Here is a 20,567-nt window from a genome sequence, read left to right on the forward strand (position 1 = left end):
CAGCATGGTGCAGCAACAGGTGGGCGAGGAGGAGGACTTCCTTACTCTATGCTCCACGCAACTGGAGAGAACTCTGGCAGCTTGTGAAAAAGACTTGACTGCAGGAACGTCAGGGCAAAAAGAAAAATCAGCAATTTTAAAACTTCCAAACCTTAGTAAAAAGTTATAACGTTAACCAACCCATGCCTACATTGCATCAGATCTACCAGCTTGAGGTCCTACATTATCCTTTGGTGGTTGATGAGATGCTGTGGATAAACTACGGATGTTGCTCGCTTATAAAAAGCATGAGAGAAGATGTACGGCTTTAATCTTTATGCATCAACCAGCTTCACTGACAGCAGCTCCATACTTACCAGTAAGAAAGTAGCTGCCAGGAGCAGGAGTTTAGTCTGTGGATCCAGAGTCTGCAACACTGCAGAAAAAGCACAAACCCGCCAAAGTTAGGGGACTGATATCTTATTTGGTGCAAGTTCAAGGTCTTATCTCAGAAGAATGTAATTTACCAAACGAAAGAAACGACAGAAAAACGCTTAATGTGCCCTATTAAAATGTTTGATCACGTACCAGAACAACTTTGTTTCTTAGCATGTTTTCTTTCAAGCTCTTAGATTTCAGATTCACCACTGAGTCTGTTTAGTAACCCGGGGCAGGTTCTGTTGCTGGAAGAGACTGATCCAATAAATCAAGGTATAAATGTTAGTTTCCAATTGTTCCCACTTACACTTATCTGAAGAGCTACAGTGTTCATACCCCTTAAACCTTTTTACGTTTAGTCACGTAACAACCACAAGCTTCAAAGTATTTTTGTCGGGATTTTACTGTGATACACCAACACTGAGTGATACACCCAAATAAAACCAGGCAATGGGCAGCTGGGCGGAGCCGAATAAAGGACAATACTGTAAGAAAATCTGTTAAAGCAGTTGAGTTTGTGATGCAGGTTCACCTTTTGCCAGTAAATTATCCCTGAATATCCCACCAGAGCTACAAAGGAATGTCTTCAATCAAACCATATTCAAAGTCCAAAACCAACTCCGGCTGAGAATCAGTGGCTAGTATTAAAAATAAAATGGGGGAAATAAATAAATCACAATCTCTACGAAGCTGTCAGAGCCATGAGGCTTGCATCTGTAGCTGCAGCAAAAGGGTTTTTATACAGAAAACTGACTCTGGGGGGCTGAATAAAAATGCACGCCAGCCATTTCAGATTTATATGTACATGACTGAGCTGCAGGATGGTCGTATGTGACAGAAAAGGTTTTGCTTATTTCAAAGGACTTATAGTTGATTTTTCTGTTGAAGTTCCTGTCAGTACAGGAGAAGGAAAATAAACGTGTTGCACTAAAACTCAAAAGAATGAACCACATCACAGGAAAAGAAAAGAAGAAAATATATTTTATCGAAGTAGAACTCACCCTCCAGCCCAAAATATTCATGATCCATGTTACGTTCATCGCCGAAGCCGGGCCATTTCTTCCATATCGTACCTATTTGCTCTCCAATGTTGGAAACAATCTGTCAATTTTAAAATCATTATCAAAAGAGCACTGCATAGGTGTTGTGAAGATTTCGAGTCACTTGCAAAAGTATTCAATTCAGTTTTATTTATATTGCGCCAATTCACTACACATCATCTCAAGGCACTTTACAAAGTCAAATTCAATCAAATCATACAGACAGATTGGTCAAAAAGTTTCCTATCTAAGGAAATCCAGCAGATTTCATCAAGTCTTTCACTCCTCCTGAAAGAGAGTAGAGCCACAGCGGACATTCATCTGCATTGTTGATGGCTTTTCAGCAATCCCTCATACTGAGCATGCATGAAGCGGCAGTGGAGAGGAAAACTCCCCGTTAACAGGAAGGAAAACCTCCAGCAGAACCAGAACCAGAGTCAGTATGAACGGTCATCTGCTTCGACTGACTGGGGGTTAGAGAAGACAGAGCAGAGACATTGATCCAGGAATCCTTTCTATGTTGTAGGGTAACATAGCTGTGACACCCCTGATGTTGTCACAGCTAACTGAACACCAGACCAGGTGTACCTACTATGAAGCGAAAAAAGACAGAACATAAAGTTAAAAGTTGAAATAACAACAACAATGTAAATTGGAGAACAGTAGGAGAACTCAGCAGAGTGGGAAAAATAGACCCTGATGTCCTCCAGCAGCCTAAGCTTATAGCAGCATAACTATAAAGGTAGCTCAGACTAACATGAGCCACTCCAACTATAAGCTTTGTCAAAAAGGAAAGTTTTAAGCCTAGTCTTAAAAGTAGACAGGGTGTCTGCCTCACGGACCAAAACTGGGAGTTGGTTCCACAGGAGAGGAGCCTGATAGCTAAAGGATCTGCCTCCCATTCTACTTTTAGAGACTCTAGGAACCACCAGCAGACCTGCAGTCTGAGAGCGAAGTGCTCTGTTAGGAACATACGGGGTAATCAGAGCTCTGATATATGATGGAGCTTGATTATTAAGGGCTTTATACGTGAGGAGGAGAATTTTAAATTCTATTCTTGATTTAACAGGAAGCCAATGAAGGGAAGCTAAAATTGGAGAAATATGATCCCTCTTGTTGATTTTCATCAGAACTCTAGCTGCAGCATTTTGGATCAGCTGAAGACTTTGAACCCCTTGAACCTCTCAGTGATAGAACCACAACATACAATGTATTTTATTGGGATTTGTATGCAGTAAAGTTGTGCATACGTAATTGTGAAGTGGAAGGACATTTTACAGATACAATAAAAAAAACGAGGGTGTGCATTTGCACTCAGTTCCCATCCATCCATCAGCTATACTCGCTTATCTGTGCAAAGTCAGGGGTGGGGGCAGGGGACTGGGGCTAGTGCCTATCTCCAGCGAAGGGTACACCGTGGACAGGTCGCCAGTCCATCACAGGGTAACATAGAGACACAGGACAGACAGCCATGCACAGCCTCACACCTAAGGGCAATTTAGAGGGGCCAGGACATTCCTGCTGCAAGACAGCAGTGCTACCAATTGCACCCCTATGCAGGCCACATTCACTTCCCTTTACTCTTAAAAAGCCATAACTGCAGTTTGGTTACACGTTATGTGGAGGAATAGGATGCTTTGGGGTGAGACCAAAACGTTTTGAGCCTAGATTTAAACCTACATTTAAAAAAGTGAAAGAAAACCAACACTGCCCATCACCCTCAGCACACCATCCCCACAGTGAAACATGCTGGTGGAAGCATGATGATGAGGGGATGCTTCTTTAATACTGGGAGCTGGTCAGAGCTGATGAATGGAGATAGATATAGGCAAGGCAAGGCAAGGCAAGGCAAGGCAAATTTATTTATATAGCACAATTCAGTACAGAGACAATGCAAAGTGCTTTACATGATTAAAATATAAGAATAAAAGCAAGTAGGGATAGAATGTAGAAACAAAAAAAAGAACATTTAAAAACAGTAAAACAGTTTAACTTGAACATTCAAAGGCAATTTTAAACAAATGTGTTTTTAATCTTGATTTAAAAGAACTCAGGCTTTCCGCACTTTTACAGTTTTCTGGAAGTTTATTCCAGATAAGTAGAGCATAGGAACTAAATGCTGCTTCTCTGTGTTTGGTTTGTGTTCTAGGTATGCAGAGCAGGCTGGAGCCAGAAGACCTGAGTGGTCTGGAGGGTTGATACACTGATAACAAGTCTGTGATGTATTTAGGTGCTAAGCCATTTAGGGATTTATAGACTAACAGAAGGATTTTAAAGTCTATTCTCTGAGATACAGGGAACCAATGTAAGGACTTTAGAACTGGGGTGATGTGCTCTACATCTACATAGGGCAAATAATGTGATAAAATATGAATATGTTCAACAGGTATGAATACCTATTGCAAGGTTCTGCATATAAATAAGATTACCTGGAATTTTGGGTTGGACAAGCAGCGGCACGGGCAGCAAGGACCCTGGATTCGGATTGTGGAGCCTCCTTCTGGGTCGCACACCTCCAGCCGAGGGGTAAACATGCTCCACCTGACCACACAATCAGCCAACACGCAGCAATAAGCAACCTGGCAGAAACATCGTCCAGAACTTCACACGCTCTGATGCTCGGGGGACCGCATTTTCAGCTGTCGTGACTCTCTGCTCCGCAGCACCAAAAACCAGGGTCTGCTCAGCATCAGAAGGGCTCAAATTGGAGCACAATTCATTCTCACATGACCGAGAGAATATTTATATCAAGTCAATCTCTGGTCACTCGAACCTCTGCCAGGTCAGTCCCAATTAGACACAACGTCGAATATCGCGGATGCACATAAAGGCTCTCCAGCTAGCCATGGAGTCAGATTTAGACCGTATGTATAAATGAAGTATTTTGACTCTTCCCATCACTGAGAGCCAGAAACATCTCTGTCGGTGTATTTCCATGCAGGCAGCTGCTTTGTGCATGAGCTCGTCCAGGTTTAGACAGCAGCTGGGTTGTGTGGAACATTAAAGACTCTTATTGCTATTTACAGAAAGGCCTGGGAATCTAAAGTGGCTCAGTCTGGTCAGAGGATGGAGTGACATTGAAAAAGTAAGATAAGCTATTCAGTCAGACAGTCTGAGAAAGTGTAAGGCATCATCTATATTTGACTAATCCAATAAGGTTCTAAAGTTCTATGTCACAATATTTAGATTTGCAAAATGTTATTTTTTTTATCAAAAAGTAATTTAATCAGTTCTGTTACTTATGAAAAATTAGCAAAACAGGTACAGAACTCTTAAAACAGAATAAACAAAGCTCAGGTTCCTATAAAGACCTACAGAACAATGCTGACCTCTGACATACAGTGCCGACGAGATGCTTTTGAGGTGAATATGCCCTCATCTCCATCAGGCAGCAGCCAAAGCAGCAGGTGTCCGCCCTAAGGGTCCTTTCAAAGTAAAAGACCTGTCTTCCCTGATAGTCAAAACCCTGGAAGGAGCAGGCCCGAGCTGGACCGCGGCACTGGGGACACACGCAGGAGCTCTCTGGCAGAAATGGGAGAACGGTGAATAAGGAAAATGCACTACAGCACATTATTTATGACTCTACGGTCAGTTTGGTCATAGATGAAAGAAACGAGTACCCTCTACAGCCACAAACATCTGGGACTTGCTACTTCCTGTGGTGATGCTGTGAATCCTTCTGGAGGCACACCGTGGACCTGCGATGAAAGGGCAAGAGTCCCGCTTCAACACAGCGAAATGCTCAAATAGACAAAAGGAAAGTCACGGTACAAGGAAAAGGTACGGCTTCTCTCGGTTATAGGGTTTCACTTGTCAGGAAGTAATTAAAAATGGCCTGCTCTCAACCTGGTTTTAAACATTGTTAAGCTTTAATGTACAAAAAACACAGTACAGACTCCACACAGCAAAAACAAAGCTAATCTGGAAAGGCTGTATGCGAAAATCTAAACTTACTCCATGATCATCTCCATGACTAAATAGCTTCTAGAAGCGCCGTTAGAGCTGTTAGAGCTGATGTGAGCAGTGTGTGAGCTGAGTGACTTGCCCCAAACGTGGTACTTTATGGCCAGATATAAGATGGCCGGATATCATTCAGATGCATATTTGCGAACCTAAATATTGCTGCCACAGTCATATTTTAGAGAGAAGTGTTGTTCTCCTCTCAACTAGTTTAGTCCCTTTTTTCTAATTGCACTTTAACATATTTCAAGCTGACAGGGTCTAAAATATAGTCGTCGTTTCTTTGCTGTTTCTTTGTGCCATGTTGGTTTGACTTGAGGTGTTGTGAGATATACACATTACTGGGAGGATTGGTAAATGCCTTAAATATTTTCCACTTGTAAATAATGATTCTAACTGTGGAATTATGAAGTCTAAATAGTTTCTGATCACACAGGCAGAAGCAATAGCTAATCCAAGGTTATTGACGATCTCTTTCCATTATATTTGCACACACCCCTGCGCTCCAGACCCGAGACCTGCTATAACGGCTGCTCGTCAGGTGGTGATCACATGATGATCAGTGAATGACGTGAACTTGATAGACGACCCCTGGCTGATATTTTTTCATATTAGGAAAGTTTGACACAATATTGCCAAAAGTATTGGGTCACCCATCAAAATCATTGTACTCAGGTCTTTAAACCACTTCCATGGCCATAAACTGCAGCCCCTCAGCATGTAAGGGCCTCTAAACACATTTTTGAAGGACCGGGTCACTCCCAGGAGCTCAATCAATTTCAGCATGGTACCGTAACAGTATACAACCTCTGCAATGAATCCAGTTGTTGATTTTTCTTGCTACTGACTATTTCACAGCGGTCAGCTGTTAGTGGTCTTATAACAAAGTCAACACCATTGGGAAAAACAACAACTCAGTAGCCCATGTAAAATCACAGCACCTGGTCAGCAGATGCCGAGGTACACAGCATGCAGAGCTTGCTAGCTCTCTGTAGGGTTAATAGCTACACCTTCAAGCAACGTGTGGTGGTCAGATTAGCTCAAGAACATTACATAAAGAGCTGCATGTAATGGCTTTTTGTAACAGAGCAGCTGTGTCACAGCCTTGCATCACCAAGTGCAATGCAAGGTGCTAGATGTAGTTGTGTGAAGCACGCCGGCACTGGACTCTAGAGTAGCGGAGAAGTGTTCTCTGCAGTGATGAATTATGCCGCTCTGGACCAGTCTGGGTTTGGCAGCTGCCAGCAAAAACACCCCATGCTTGACTGCATTGTGTGAGAGGAAATGTTGGTGCAGAGAGGATCACGGTGTAGGGCTGCTTTTTCAGGGGATGGGATTTTCTATTGGGTTAAGATCCTGATCTCAACTCGGTAGAAAACCTTTGGGCTGAATTAGAGCCAGGCCTTCTTGCCCAACATTAGCATCTGACCTCCCATAAAACAGACCCTGTCAATCACATGAGCCATGGCCTTCTCAAAGAATAGTCAAAAGTTTCCATTAACAGACACCTAACCCTACCAGCTGTTGTAGCACCAAGGCGTGAAGCAACATCATATTGAACCCACAGATTAAGAAGAGAATCTGACTCAAGTTTGGATGTGTGTGAATGCAGACAAGTAAAATCCATTTGGCATACACTATATGAAGGTAGCTGGGTATGTACTTAGTTAACAATGGCACTGTGAACTCTGTTGTGTAATTTGACATGACTGAGGTTGCATTAAATCATGTTGGAACCTAGTAAAGTGTTTTTCTTTTTACCATGGCCATATTTCCCCGTACTCACCCTGCAGCTCAGGTCTTGCAGTGACATGTATCTGCCTTACTGTCTCTAACTCTGACAAAAACTGCAATCCGGCGTCCTCTTTAAGGTTCTGCTTCACAGCCTCGAGCATCAGTTGCGCTGGTGGCTGTGCGCGCATGTTCTGCGTCCCCCTGCGAGCATTAAGATCTGAATCGTGTCCATCAGATTCCCTGTCAGGAAGCCCTTGGCGCGATTTGGCTCCCACTGGGTGAGTCTGGCACTCACACGAAGTCCCACAACGGTTCTTGAAAGCTCTGGAGACCCCCTGGATGTGCTTCTCCCGCTCAAGTGGACCAAATGGGAGAGGCTGACTGGTCACGGCCGACATGATGTATACCTGAAAATTTCATACATAGCCAGAGTTTTTATTTTAATACACAAGCTCAGTCACGTAAGCTGGAAAGGGTCTGTGAGGGTCCCATTTTCAAGTCTGGGAATCGATTTTTAATTGCATTTAAGTTTGGACTTTGACTGGGCCATTCTAATACAAGCCGTCACTATAGTATGAACCATTCCAGTTTAGCCCTGGCTATATTTGATGTCGCTAACTTGCTGAAAAGTGAACTTTTCCCCCAGTGTCAATTTTTTTGCAGCCTCCAACAGGTTTTCTTCTTGGACTGCTCTGTATTTAGCTCCATCCATTCTTTTCATCAACTCTTACCAGCTTCCTTAGCTCTGCACAAGAATAGCATTCCCACAGCATCATGCTGCCAACACCGTGCTTGACAGTGGAGATGATGGGTTCAGGGTTATGTGCAGAGTTAGTTCTCTGCACTACACAAACATTTAAATCTGATGTTCCCAAGGGACACTATGTGAGCACGACCACTCCCTTTGCAAGGTAACGTTAAAGACCTACTCCCCAAACATTAGACTTTTTCAAATCATAATCCTCTTTTGTAAAAATCCACAGACGCCTTACCTTATTGAATATTGATAAATGTTGTGGAAGACCTCTTGAAAACAGTTTCCCCCTCTGACTCAGTGGTCCTCCCTACAGAGTCAAGTCTGCTCCCTGGTAGCCACAGAAAAAAGCCTGGGGCTGTTTTTGTATTCACGTTCACAGCACTTCTGTTTTACAATACAGCTCCTAGGGATACCAAGCTAATGCCCTGCTCAACAGTGCACCACGCATGTAATATGACCCTCAACAAAGTGAAAAGGTTAAACGTTATAATCTTCCTCTGATCCCATATTTCTGACAGCAATAAACAAAATCATGTCATGCTTTCTTACCAGTAGTGGTCAACCTCCATGTGTCGGGTCAGCTAACAACGAGATGGAAGCAACCAGGCCAACTTTAATGATCAGGAGGAGTTCAGCGTCAACCAACACCTGTGTGTAACTATTCATGGGGCAATGCCTTGGTGTGTGTGTGTGTGTGTGTGTGTGTGTGTGTGTGTGTGTGTCTCTGGATGTCTTGAGCCAACTAAGTGAACCCCCTCCTCTACTTACGTTTCCATCTCAACCAGCCGGCTCTCTGCCTTTTGTTGCGCTAGAAAGGCACCACTCAGCCATGTAATTGAAATCCTGGTTCTAGAGGTGGGCGGCTGGTACGGTGAGATTGTGTTTCAGGGGGAAGGGAGGAGATGTTTCTGCTCTCTTATGCTCAAAGATGATGTTAGAGATTTGTCATGATCCTGGGTGTTTTGGGGTTTCCTTACAGTTTTTATAGATTGCTTTGACGCAGCAGTCAACTCAAAACCCACATTTTTCAAAACAGTTAACGCAGAGACCTAAACAGTGGCACCAATGGTCAAAATTGCAAATTTCGTTTGCAAAAGGCTCCAACTCTGCCAAAACATTTAAAATATGAACCAAAAGCTAAATTTGCCCTCAAACAACACAACTTGCACACAAATGTTGGAGCCCTTCCAATCATTTGTTACACAAGGGGCAACAAAATACAAAACACCACACTCAATGTGAATCAGTGGAGCATTGCTGGTTCATTGTAGCCAAAGACTGTACGCAGCTTACATGGCAGTGTCATTTGTAGTCAAATTTGCCTTTTTGCAAAAAATTAATCCAGAAGCAAATATGTTGTGATGCAATTTTTATTGATTCTTCATTCTTTTTTTTCCAGATAAACAAATGAAATATTCCAAAAAATGAAAGATTCCAACAGAAAATACTAGGGCTGTTTGTTCCTTGTGGTCCATTCTGTCCAGACGAATAGGCCACATGGCCCCATCTACGTCACATTCAATATTTTTCCTTGCACCTAGGGAAAAATCTTCTTTCATGCCTGATCCATCCTTGACATGCCTCTGCATCTATATCATGGGCAGCAGCAGACATTGCATTGAGCAAGGACATTTGCTCATAGGGACAGTGATCATATACCTTCCATCTCCATGCACTGAAGAATTCCTCTATAGGAATAGATAGAGATGTATATACTGTATAGCAGCAATACCTGTTCTCCCGTCGAAAAACTCTTACCATGGATGCAACCTTGTTTCTATTGAGAAAAGTTTGGACTCTTTGTCCCGCCCCTCTAAGTGAATGGCCATGATTTACCACATGATCAATCATAGATGCCCAAATTTCATCTGTAACTTCAGCCCCTCCAGCTACACTGCCACCTTGTTCACGGACTCCTCTTCCTCATAATCTTCTTCCCCTGACCCCTCTACCTTCTGTTCTCAATAAACTTCACTTTAGTAATTTTTCTACTGTGGGAGAATGAAGATATTTATTTTCTGTTCTATTCTTATATGGCTACTATTTCTGTACCACACTAAGATGCTATTTTACAAACAGGGATGTGGATGGATAGTCTTGCTGCTGGTGAAATTTCATCTCATTGGTGGAATGTAACCTGATAGCTGGACGGGCTCTTTTTCCTCATGGAGGGTCTCAAACATAAGATGATGTAAAATAACAATAAAAAAATGTCAAAACATTGTCCAGTGACTTTATTTATAAATGCATTCATTTGGATACAATGAAAGTTGACTTTCAGACTGAACCATTGAGAGCAAAATCTGAATCTTTGAAGGACTCTCCACTCCTGCTTCAACAGTCATCTCTCAATTCTTTGTGCCAGAGATGTCTGTGATGTACCTGCAACAAAAGCCATCAGAATTCAATGTTTGGTGATCAGATTCAATTAAAGACTTGTTCCTGGTCCGGCCCAGGAGGTTTGCTCCTGTTCTGCCCTCACAGTTACATCACTGGGATTTCTTTAATAGGGCGGGAGATACTCCTTTGGATCCCCATCAAATGGTGTTGAGGGAGGCTGGTTGAAGTGGCCCATCAGGAAAATGCCAGTTGTGCCGACGAAAAACACTAACGCCATGACGATGAAGCAGACCCTGTCGATCACACGAGCCACCAGGAACCATTCTTCATTTTCCTAGGATGAAGGAAATGTTAATTTCTTCCCCCTACTAACAGCACAAGCATGATGAAATCAAAAAACTTCCCCCCCTTGAGTCTGAAAATGCATCTGTCTGACTCTTTGTGAGCATCAAAGTTGGGCACCGCTTTGTGAGAGCTTACACTCTGGAAGTTGTTCTGTTGTCTTGCAGTCTCTGCTATGTGTTTGCAGGAGGCCACGCACTGCCTCAGCTCCGGTGAGGCCTGCGCCAGGCTGACACTAAGCTGTTCAGCGGTGCCTCCTTTCACTCCACCGTCTGTGCAAAAGACAAATCAGTAACATTACAGTCACACTTGTGATCTTGTACCACATGAGGTGGATGGATGGACACTTTAGAGACGAAACTTAACAGCTTCCAGGATGAAATGAGAGAAAGCCTCGATAAATATAATGATATAGGGCGATAATAGAAACCTGAAGTGTCCTTTTTCTTATTTTATTCCTCAGGTGTGATTCATGGTTTTACAAATATTTATGTTGGTTTGACCCACTCTGTTCGTAGTGGTCCTTAATATTCAGTTTTTCTGGACTCCTCCTCAGAGAAAACCTTCTAATTTCTCCTCCCCCCCTCGGCCAATCACTGAAAAGAGGCGTGTTTACTCAAAACTCCTCTCGAGTCAGCACGGTTTGGCCTTACTCCTCAGCAGAGAAGCAGAACCCCCGGCTGACCCTGACAAAAAAAAACAAAAAAACAACTGCTCCTGAGCAGCCCTGCGGTGTCCTGCCAATAAGAGCGAGTGGAACTGGGCTTTAATTAAAACTGAGGTGCTGGATGGGGCCAAGCAAAGTGTTGGGGAGCTCTGTAAGGTCCCAGCCTGTCCCAACCACGCCTACTCCACTACAGAACAGAGATCCCTGGCAATACCAAAGAGGAGCTCTGTTTCTTCTCCTCTTCTTAGTAAACCGTGTATAAACCAGTGATCACCCCCTAAGAGGCTTTCATGAAAAATGTAAATCTCTGAGTGGAGTGCAGTTGTTCTGCAAGATCAAAGCGGCCCATGTACAGGTTCATGGAGAAATTACATTCACAGTTATATTTTCACAACTGGAGGAACTGATGAAGCTGCAATCTGTGTTCCCCCAACTTTTATGAGTTGTCACCTTTATCCTTCACAAGCTCCTTACGCTTTGTGCTGTGTTTTTAAACACGTTCTTTATTAAATGCAGTGAAAACAAACTACCAGCTGTGGTCTAGGGATGCATGATAATTCAATACCAATGTATATTGACTGATAGACGTGTAGTTCGATAGGAAAAAAAAGGGTCAATAAAAAGTTCAATAGAAGAGTTTTGATTTCTTTTGCATTCTAGCCTAACATGTAGGTTAATACAACAGTCATTACATCCTCCCAACCAATCAAACGCAGACCCAGGAACACTTCGTCACCAAGCTCCGCCCCCTTTAAAGAGTTCAGAGATCACGCTTTCTTCTTTGTCTTCTTTAAAAACTTGCAAAAACTTGCAGTGGTAAATAGTTGGTTGAATAAAGGGTTGAGTTTGAATTCAGTGTTTGTGTGTTCTTTATCTAAAAAATAGGTAATTAGCCAACAGCATAAAATGGAAAGGCCAGCACTTAAAATATATGTTTTGAAGTTTCTGTTAATTATCGATATCGATTTTTTCTATATAATCCAGCCATATTGTGGTCAATTAAGGTAACCAAAGAGAGGTTTGTAGTGTAGCTTTGTCACATGAACACCACCTACCAAATGAGTACATGGACATTTATATGTATAATTTTGACCCTGGATTAGAGAAAATCTATAATAAATTCAAACCTGTGTTCTCAAATCTTATTTTTTTTAATTATTGACACTGTATACTAGGTAATTATTCCACAATAGAGAAAGAATGGTTCAAATAAATCATAAAAAGCCCAATATTATTATAATGTTTCGCTCCATCATGAGTAAAACATTTCTTTAGAGTATTTAAGCTGCAATACTTACGAAGCGTTTCTAAAACTGACTTCATTAATCCGTTCCTCTCTTTGAGTTTTTCAAACATCAGCTCAGATCGGGCCACTTCCACTAAATATTCCTCCGCTTTAGTGATGAGAGAAATGGAGCTGCAGCGGCGGCAGTGGAGTCGGTCTCTGTAAAGAGGTTTTCCGTCAGGAGTTTCAGAAGTTTTCTCATCGTCTGGTGTCCAGACTTTCATCCTCATCCTGAGCAGCTGAGGCAGCACGTTCAAGAAGATCTGAAGTGGAAACAGAATTAGAGTGAATCCACGAAATAAACCACACTTACAGGTTTTTAACCAGCTCCTTCAGAAGATCTGGAACGGTGGTCTGGTAAAAGTCCTACCTTACGAACTTTGTCTGTCATTCTGTGAGTGTTCGGAGTCCTTAAAGACACGTTGAGGACAATCACACAGTTTATTATTACAATGGTGGTCACTGACATCACAAACATCAGATATCTGCAATGAAAAGTTCATAAAAGACATAAATCACAGTTTGAAATCAAGTGGAACTAAAAGGGAAACAAAAGCGAGACCCGTGAACTTACTTCCCAATTAGAGGCACGGCTTTTGAAGTCTCTGGAACTTTCTTAGCGATCAAGAAGAGAAACACGGTCTGACCCAGAAGCGAGTAAATAGCCATGTTGCACTTCTGACCCCCAGCTATGAAAATTTAAATCAATATTCACTCAGAGCAAGAGCTGAAACCAGAAATGTACATACGGTTTACAGAAATATACCTTTTGCTTGCTTACTGACATAGATCAGTCTAAACAGTCAGCCCGGATTACCAAAATTACCAGATTTACTTCTATTGGTTAAATCCCAGATTAATGACAAATAAACGTTGGCTTATTTTCATCAATACAATAGACTTCATTGGCCAGAGAATATCATTATGATCCACTCATATTATTATGAGTTCTGTACCCACATGGGCCAAAAGGTCTCTCAGAGAGGAGGAAGCCTTCATTGCAAAAGCAACCGTAAAACCCACACTACAGTTAAAAAATGTAATCAGGAACACAAATTGTAGAGAATTTGTGGTTCAGAGTGGAAAAGGTATGAGTGAACAGCACGGTCAACAAACCCGACTCGCTCCCACCAGTTCGGCCAGGAGGGACGGGCCAAGGCTCCAGCAAACTATTGCGAGAAGATTGCTGAAGGACATGGAGAACATCTGACCCAAGTAAAACAGCTTAGAATGAAATTCTAACAAGTTTGGTGGAGATGTACGTGAACTTTTAATTTGAGGCAATGAATTGGAAATTCTCTGAGAAATCTGTCATTATTTTTGGCATTTAAAAAATAGAAATAACTTTGGTAGTCCTAACTTATCTACAGCATGAAACTTTTCATGCTGTGTTCTTCTAATATCATCTAGGAAGAAACAAAGATGTTTGCATACCTTTAGTACATTTATAACCATATGCAAAGGTATTGCATAGTTTTTAATTTTCTAATGCAGTATTTAGAGATTGCACAACTGCTGTATAAGCTTAACATGCTATATTAAAAAGATGAAAGGGATCTTAAAAGGATAAAAACCTCGAGCAGGCAAGAAGTAAACCAGCAGGCTAAGGGAGGAGAAGAGGACACAGGGGACTATGATGTTGATGATGTAGAAAACTGGCTTTCTCTGGATGATGAGGAAGAAAACAATCTGCTGGTACTCCAGGTCATCTTTAGTATACTGTGTGTCGATCACCTTCTTGGCGGGTCGGTGTCTGATGGTCCACTCGCCGTTCTCTAAAACCACAAGCACCAAAGTCTTTTGCTTCCACTGTAGAAAACATCAGCTTCTAGTTCAATAACCGCTTTGCTATTGCGTTTCTGTACCTGTACAAGCTTCTTTATCAATTTCCACCCACTCCAGGGTATAGTTCTCCGTTTTTTGGAGATCCAGTTCAATCTCATTGGCGCTGTAACTCTGGGAGCTGAAAAGACAAGAAACACATAATATATCTCCTCGGTACGTTTAACTATAAGTATGATACATCTAACAAAAGTCCTATTTCACATGAGAAGTTGATGACCAGAGTTCATACATGCACAGTGACTTATTTTAATGCCCAAAGAAACTTGATTAGAAATAATCTGTTCCAGTGTTTCCCTTTTTAAGCCGACGTTTGATTGTTACTTGAATGTATTGGAATAGTTTTAATTACCTCAGGATGTATGCGAGTCTCGTCTTGGTTTTATGCTTTGTGTTTTTCATCTTTTGTTGGCTTTGGCTTTGATCCTGCCATGTTTTCATGTTTTTGATTAATGCTACTCACAGTTGCTGTGTATTTAGCTCATATACTGTTGGTTAATTTATTTTATCGCTTCCTGAAAGTCTACATCTGAATCCTTGCATACAGTTCCCAGAGATCCCGACACAAGGCCGAAATTTAATGTTTTTTAAAGAAATTAGCAAGCAACAGACTTTCAATCAATAAACCAAATAAGATAAAAAAAAGGATGTGAGGAAACGCTAGCAAACTTTCAAATGGCCCTTACACTAAATAAAGAAACCCAAGGGGTATCTACGCTCAAGAAGGTAAATTTAAAAAAAAAAAAGAAGTAAAAACTACAAGACACAATGCAGAAATATGGCAAACATAAATTAAGACATTAGATGTTCAAATTATAGGATATAAGTGCAACAAACCATCTGACATCCCCAAAATAGCTAAAATACACAGATCACTTCAATGCAACTGATTTTTTTCTTTAACGTGTTCAATTTAATTCAATTCAATTAAAAAATAGTGCAACAAACCATCTGACATCCCCAAAATAGCTAAAATACACAGATCACTTCAATGCAACTGATTTTTTTCTTTAATGTGTTCAATTTAATTCAATTCAATTAAAAAATTATTTATCCCAGAGGGAAATTAAGGAGGGTTAGGACCTTAAGTGATTTTAAAATTGTTTATATTATACATAACTTTTTTCCCCTTTTCTCTCCATTATTGTTTTTAGAGGTGTGATCATTATCTGGGGATGCTTACCGGAAGATCATAGTGCAGTTTTGCCAGTCAAAGGGGAAATAGTTCACTGTGATGGCACAGGCGCTACGGTAGATGGCAGGAGGCAGCCAGTACACGCAGCCGTCCGGGGACACCAGCGCGTTACAGTAATATGCTATCTCAAACTGTCCGTCCACGCTGGAGAAAAGAAGGGGAAGCAGAATTAACTCAGGCAGGTTTGTTAAAAACACCCACAAATAAAAAGTTATTCTGCAACATTTCTGAGCTCACACTTTATGTACACTCACTTTTATCTATTCTTCCATTTGCATTTCGGCTTCTTATCAACTCAGTAACATCATAATCATAAATTTTAAGACGACACCGGGAGCAATATTGTAGACAATTTATTCATCATTTTGCAATTTAGGCTCCCCTGCAGAGAAAATTTACACATCAGACCCTTAATAATTTATATATATTAATATATTATATATATGTATTTTGAAAAAATAGTTTTTTTGTCTTTTGCTCTTCATACTATTCATTTGAATTGATGCAGCTCATTAAAAAAAAAAAACCCAACAACAATCAGTCTGAGTTTAAAGTCACGTTAGTTTAAATATACCTACTTGTTCTCCAACACGATATCCGGCAGCCAGATGTTTTTGGAGGGAACGCGTAGTTTCGACGTTATGTTCCCATACAAAGCTGATCTTGGTGGTTTGTCCCACCTCAGCCTGTAGTCACACCACACCTTCACACAGCATATCTGCGTGATTAACTTTTCACTTTCAAACAGATAACTGCACAGTGGCAAACAAACATGTCAGCAGTTTAACGGCATGTGAGGTTACCATTTCGATCCACACGCTGGTTGTCAGGACTTCCTCTTTTTCATTCTTTAGTGAAGACAGAATAGGCGACAGAGTCAGCTTATAGGCCTGTGCAGCCTCTGGCTACAAGGGAAAAAAAACATCAGACTGAGACCAGATCACCAGAGAGATGAGGTTGGTGAGAATCATCTTGATGGAGACTTGGGTGACGTTTCCATTTTTCTCATTTGGTTGCACATTCTTGTTATAGCCCTCCATCAAATCCTTGAAAAGGGCTCCTTCCAGGTTGACCGCACATGCTGTAAGCAAAGCACAGAAATTAGGGAAATATAAAACACTGACCGTGTCAGACAAATAAATTAGACATAATAGTGCCATGGAAATATTATACTTTAGAAATTAATAGAACTTCTATTATTAGTGGAAAAAGAATCAGAAAAAAGTTTAAGTTTTAGGGTTTAAAAAACAATCTTGGATCTAATCTTGTCTTCCAAGAAGAAAAACAAATAATCTGTGATTTCTGGAGCCAAACGTGTCTCTTTAATTGTTTTCGGGAAATAACAGGAACACAACTGAAATGTCTCATTGTCAGTTTTTACCTGGTTATAGTGGACCTTTTTTTATTTATTTATTTATTACATTTTCAATCTTAAATTTAATGGCAAAAAATATGATTGTTTAGAATAAATGAGAGCATAATTTTCAATACTTATCAAATCACTTTGAAAGACATATGGCCTTAACCAAACAGCAAAGATGATGAAATTGTTCATTCACTTGGCAAACCCGATGTTTTTAGATGCATTTCAAGGACGTTTTTTTCATTGACATTTAAAGTTCCTTAATAAAACCTGCATTGTTTCTATGTATACTTTCTCACATGGCTTATAAATTGGTGTTTATAGCAGATCATGACAAACACACTGACACAAAGCATGAGCACTTTCTGTCAGATATTTCAGGTATTTCTTTTGTTGTGTGCGTGCAAATGAAAAGCCATAAATCAAATGATTTAAACTAATGTAATAAAAAAACATAAATTAAGATTTTTGATTGCATTTTTGCAAACCTTTCATCTTCAACCCAAAAGAGATATTGTCATTATTGTTTTTCTAAAGTTAAAAAGTAGCACACAAGCTGCTGAAACAGCTGGGATCATCTTTATGAAATAAAGTAATTTCTTCATAATTTAACCAATTTAAAGAAAATGCTAATTCCCAAGACAGTTAGCGTTATAGCGGTCTTTGCTGTGAGTCCCTACCTGCAGCAGAAATCATGAGGACTCTTAGAAAGAGCAACGGGGAGCATCCAGGTCCAGAACCCATGAGTGCGTTTGTGCAGCAGAGTCTGAAAGAAAGCCCTGCATGTGTGCACGGACACTACCAGGTGGGGTAGCTGCGGTTATCGAGTCAGGGCCTGGGCTCAATAAGGAGGGGCTGATAGTAAGGATGGAGAAGTCGTTGCTGGTTAGGGTCAAATCCAAAATGTATTTCTGTCATAAGCAGCTGGGACACACATACACAGGGGACACGGCACGCTAACAGTTTGGACAAAGCACTCTGAGCACCCCTGTCCTCCGGGTGGTGGAGATTTGCTCCGTGCACCTGGCCATTGTCATTCATCATCGCTTGGCACGGACAATGTAATATGGAGTCTCTGGTGGTAAATTTAGCACGCAGTCCACTTTTCATGATTTAAAAAAAACAACACATCTCTGTTTAATATGTTTAAACAAGACAAGCATTAGAAAATAAGTAAAGCTAGATGATGTCTGTCTGTGATACAGGAAAAGTAGAAAAAAAAGGGAAGTCCATGGTGGTCATGAGAACAGGTGGTGAGTCCTATTAATTTGCCGCATACTCTGTGTGATGACTGACTGGGATCTGCTGAGGTTACTTTGGGTGTGGGTGTAAAAACACTTCCCATAATAAGAAGCACTTCCCACTCAGATCAACACGTAAGCGTCAAGTGGGAACTGATGAATCACGGCTAAGTATCGTCGAGTTTCACTCAAAGGAGTATCCATTTTATTATATTTTTCTTTTTCAAAATCGCACGTGACTGGGCTGGACTACTAAAGCAAACTCACAGAGAGGAGTTATGTCAGGCAGCCACTGCCACACACAAGCAGCAAAGCAAAGCAAAGCGCACAAAAAACCACTCGGTGCAAAAGGAGTGTTAAATATTAACGGGCTACGTTGAGCCGCTGTGGCTCCTGGTGCACTCTTGATTCTCTCTTTGGGAAATATGGTGAGAAAATAGAGAGGTATGTGTGTCCACACTGCAGCAGCTGCAACGTTGATAGTTACACTGATACCTCTATGGCAGGGGTGTGCGACCTTTGCAATCTAAAGAGTAATTTTCCCTCAGTCCAGCTGACTAAAACTCGTCTAGAGCTGCAGATGACCGACTGAAAAAGAAATGATAATGTATAATTTTTGATAAATATCCACTTAAGGAAATTGGTTCTGATTTTATTTATATTTATATTTCTGTTTTAGTTTCTTTTAGTGTCATTCCCTTGTACAATTTCAATGCAAAAACTGCTTTTGTTATATTTATAAGTAAAAACCTTAGTTGGTCATCCAGCATTTTTAGCCAAAGTTTTTAACAGCTATTGTGGAAGATCCAAAGACCCCTGATCCATGGGATCGTGTCAGAGAAGTCAGAAAGTCAGTCAGAAAGAAATCTCCTTCCATTTGGTTACATTTTCAGAAAACATGACACAAACTTCCATTGTTATGCTGATGACTCCTGACTCTATAGCTCTTCCAAACTGTCACCCATACTCTCCCTCCTCCCTTTCCAATTGTCTCCAGCAAATTAAATCCTGGTTTTCCTCTAACTTCTTGAAACTAAGCAACAATAAAACTGAAGTCCTCCTAATTGCCACCAAATGACACCAAATTAACAAAGTCGACAGTTTTGTTAATAACAATGATAACTCTTTTATTTTCCCATCCTCTCAGGCATAGAACTTGGGTGTCGTCCTTGTGAGTACACTTTCTTTCCAGTCTCATATTCATAACATCACATGGACTGCTTATTTTCATCTGAGAAACATTATTAACCGCCTTCGTCCTTCCCTCACCCCCCACACAGCTGCCATTCTTGCCATTAGTCTAGTCTAAATTACTTGATTACTGGAACTGCCTCCTGGATGGTCTCCCCCATAAAACTATCCATAAACTACAACTCCTTCAAAATGCAGCGGCTCGGATCGTCACCAGCACCTCCTCCTTTCCTCACATCACTCCGGCTCTGCAGCAGCTTCAATGATTTCCTGTCCACTATCGCATTCAGTTCAAAAGTCTGCTTTTCACTTTCAAATCCATCCACAGCCTCGCTCCCTCTTATCTTTATGCACTCCTTCATGTTCCCACATACTCCCGTTCCCTCAGGTCCTTCTCTTCCATCAATCTTACTGTCCCTCCTGCCCTCTCAATGCTATGAGGAGCAGCTGCTCTGCTCCCCATCTCTGGAACTCACCTCCTCCTGATCAACACAACTCTCAATCACTTTCTGTTTTTAAAACTAGACTATGATGCACCTCCTCCAAATTGCATATCTAACTAAACATCCATATCTCTTTTTTTGTTTTTATTTCACTGTCTAGTTTTATTGCTTGTTTTGATATTGCTTCTTCTTCTGTCTTAATGGTTTGTGTTTTATTTCTCTCTTTATATCATGACCCTGTGCTTCTTGACAGGTGCCCTGAAATAAAATGTATTATTATTTTTATTAATATTATTATTAAGTATCACAAAGTCCTGTTCATTTGTTTTCCGTAGTATGGTCTAGCATGGTTCCTGGTAGAACCGCAACCGTATATTTCTGTGGGACAAGCTGCACTTCCCACATATTTTAGACTAAATAATCGACCAAATAGTCTAAAATGACTTTCAACCCAGCACACAGCAGTGTGTACAATATTTTAGGTATATATGCTTTTTTATTATAAAAAATACAACTTTCTCTATACAAATAAATATTTCAGGGATAAAGATAGTTGGCATAATATATACAATCTGTGTGCTTCACAAGAGGCTCAACCTTTGTAAAAATACATTAGGAATAACTTATTTTCTTATACAAATTTATAACTTAAACAAGGCTGCACCTCCGACCACATACAGCGCTGACAACATTTATTGACAACCCCGTTAAAGATGCGTGAAAAGCCCTAAAATCAATTCACGTTTTATC

General features: G+C 40.8%; 2 protein-coding genes across 3 annotated transcripts; both read right to left on the bottom strand.

Moving 5' to 3' along the window:
• Positions 1–228: 228 nt before the first annotated feature.
• LOC118563435 (phospholipid scramblase family member 5) lies at positions 229–8,462 on the bottom strand. Its single transcript, XM_036138091.1, has 7 exons — positions 8,144–8,462; positions 7,204–7,558; positions 5,078–5,155; positions 4,787–4,979; positions 3,887–3,998; positions 1,419–1,518; positions 229–415 (listed from the first exon to the last, which is right to left on the bottom strand). Exons 2-7 carry the CDS (start codon positions 7,547–7,549, stop codon positions 315–317), a joined length of 930 nt encoding a protein of 309 aa, XP_035993984.1. The 5' UTR covers positions 7,550–7,558; positions 8,144–8,462; the 3' UTR covers positions 229–314.
• A 1,665-nt stretch (positions 8,463–10,127) lies between these two features.
• Positions 10,128–17,821, bottom strand: chrng (cholinergic receptor, nicotinic, gamma). 2 transcript variants are annotated; one of them, XM_021322636.2, is made up of 12 exons: positions 17,623–17,821; positions 16,524–16,660; positions 16,383–16,427; positions 16,158–16,282; positions 15,568–15,723; positions 14,408–14,505; positions 14,117–14,317; positions 13,117–13,231; positions 12,913–12,952; positions 12,556–12,805; positions 10,729–10,862; positions 10,128–10,582 (listed from the first exon to the last, which is right to left on the bottom strand). In XM_021322636.2, exons 1-12 carry the CDS (start codon positions 17,684–17,686, stop codon positions 10,412–10,414), a joined length of 1,536 nt encoding a protein of 511 aa, XP_021178311.2. In that variant the 5' UTR covers positions 17,687–17,821; the 3' UTR covers positions 10,128–10,411. The 2 variants fall into 2 exon arrangements, with proteins under 2 accessions (XP_021178311.2, XP_021178310.2); XM_021322635.2 differs by having other exon boundaries at positions 12,913–13,027; positions 17,623–17,794.
• Between the last annotated feature and the right edge of the window lie 2,746 nt (positions 17,822–20,567).

The sequence above is a fragment of the Fundulus heteroclitus genome, chromosome 6, assembly GCF_011125445.2.
Source record: "Fundulus heteroclitus isolate FHET01 chromosome 6, MU-UCD_Fhet_4.1, whole genome shotgun sequence".
Lineage (NCBI taxonomy): Eukaryota > Metazoa > Chordata > Actinopteri > Cyprinodontiformes > Fundulidae > Fundulus > Fundulus heteroclitus.

What these genes read in the sequence shown, in the direction of transcription:
- chrng (XM_021322635.2), bottom strand. Translation starts at nt 17,686, where the DNA reads ATGGGTTCTGGACCTGGATGCTCCCCGTTGCTCTTTCTAAGAGTCCTC. An exon ending in CCAGCGTGTGGATCGAAATG is followed by an intron (nt 16,283 to 16,382) that starts GTAACCTCACAT and finishes TGCTGTGTGAAG; the next exon opens with GTGTGGTGTGACTACAGGCT. An exon ending in TTACTTCTTGCCTGCTCGAG is followed by an intron (nt 13,232 to 14,116) that starts GTTTTTATCCTT and finishes AAATTTTCATAG; the next exon opens with CTGGGGGTCAGAAGTGCAAC.
- LOC118563435 (XM_036138091.1), bottom strand. Translation starts at nt 7,549, where the DNA reads ATGTCGGCCGTGACCAGTCAGCCTCTCCCATTTGGTCCACTTGAGCGG. An exon ending in GATGTTTGTGGCTGTAGAGG is followed by an intron (nt 4,980 to 5,077) that starts GTACTCGTTTCT and finishes CATTTCTGCCAG; the next exon opens with AGAGCTCCTGCGTGTGTCCC. An exon ending in TGTCCAACCCAAAATTCCAG is followed by an intron (nt 1,519 to 3,886) that starts GTAATCTTATTT and finishes TAAAATTGACAG; the next exon opens with ATTGTTTCCAACATTGGAGA.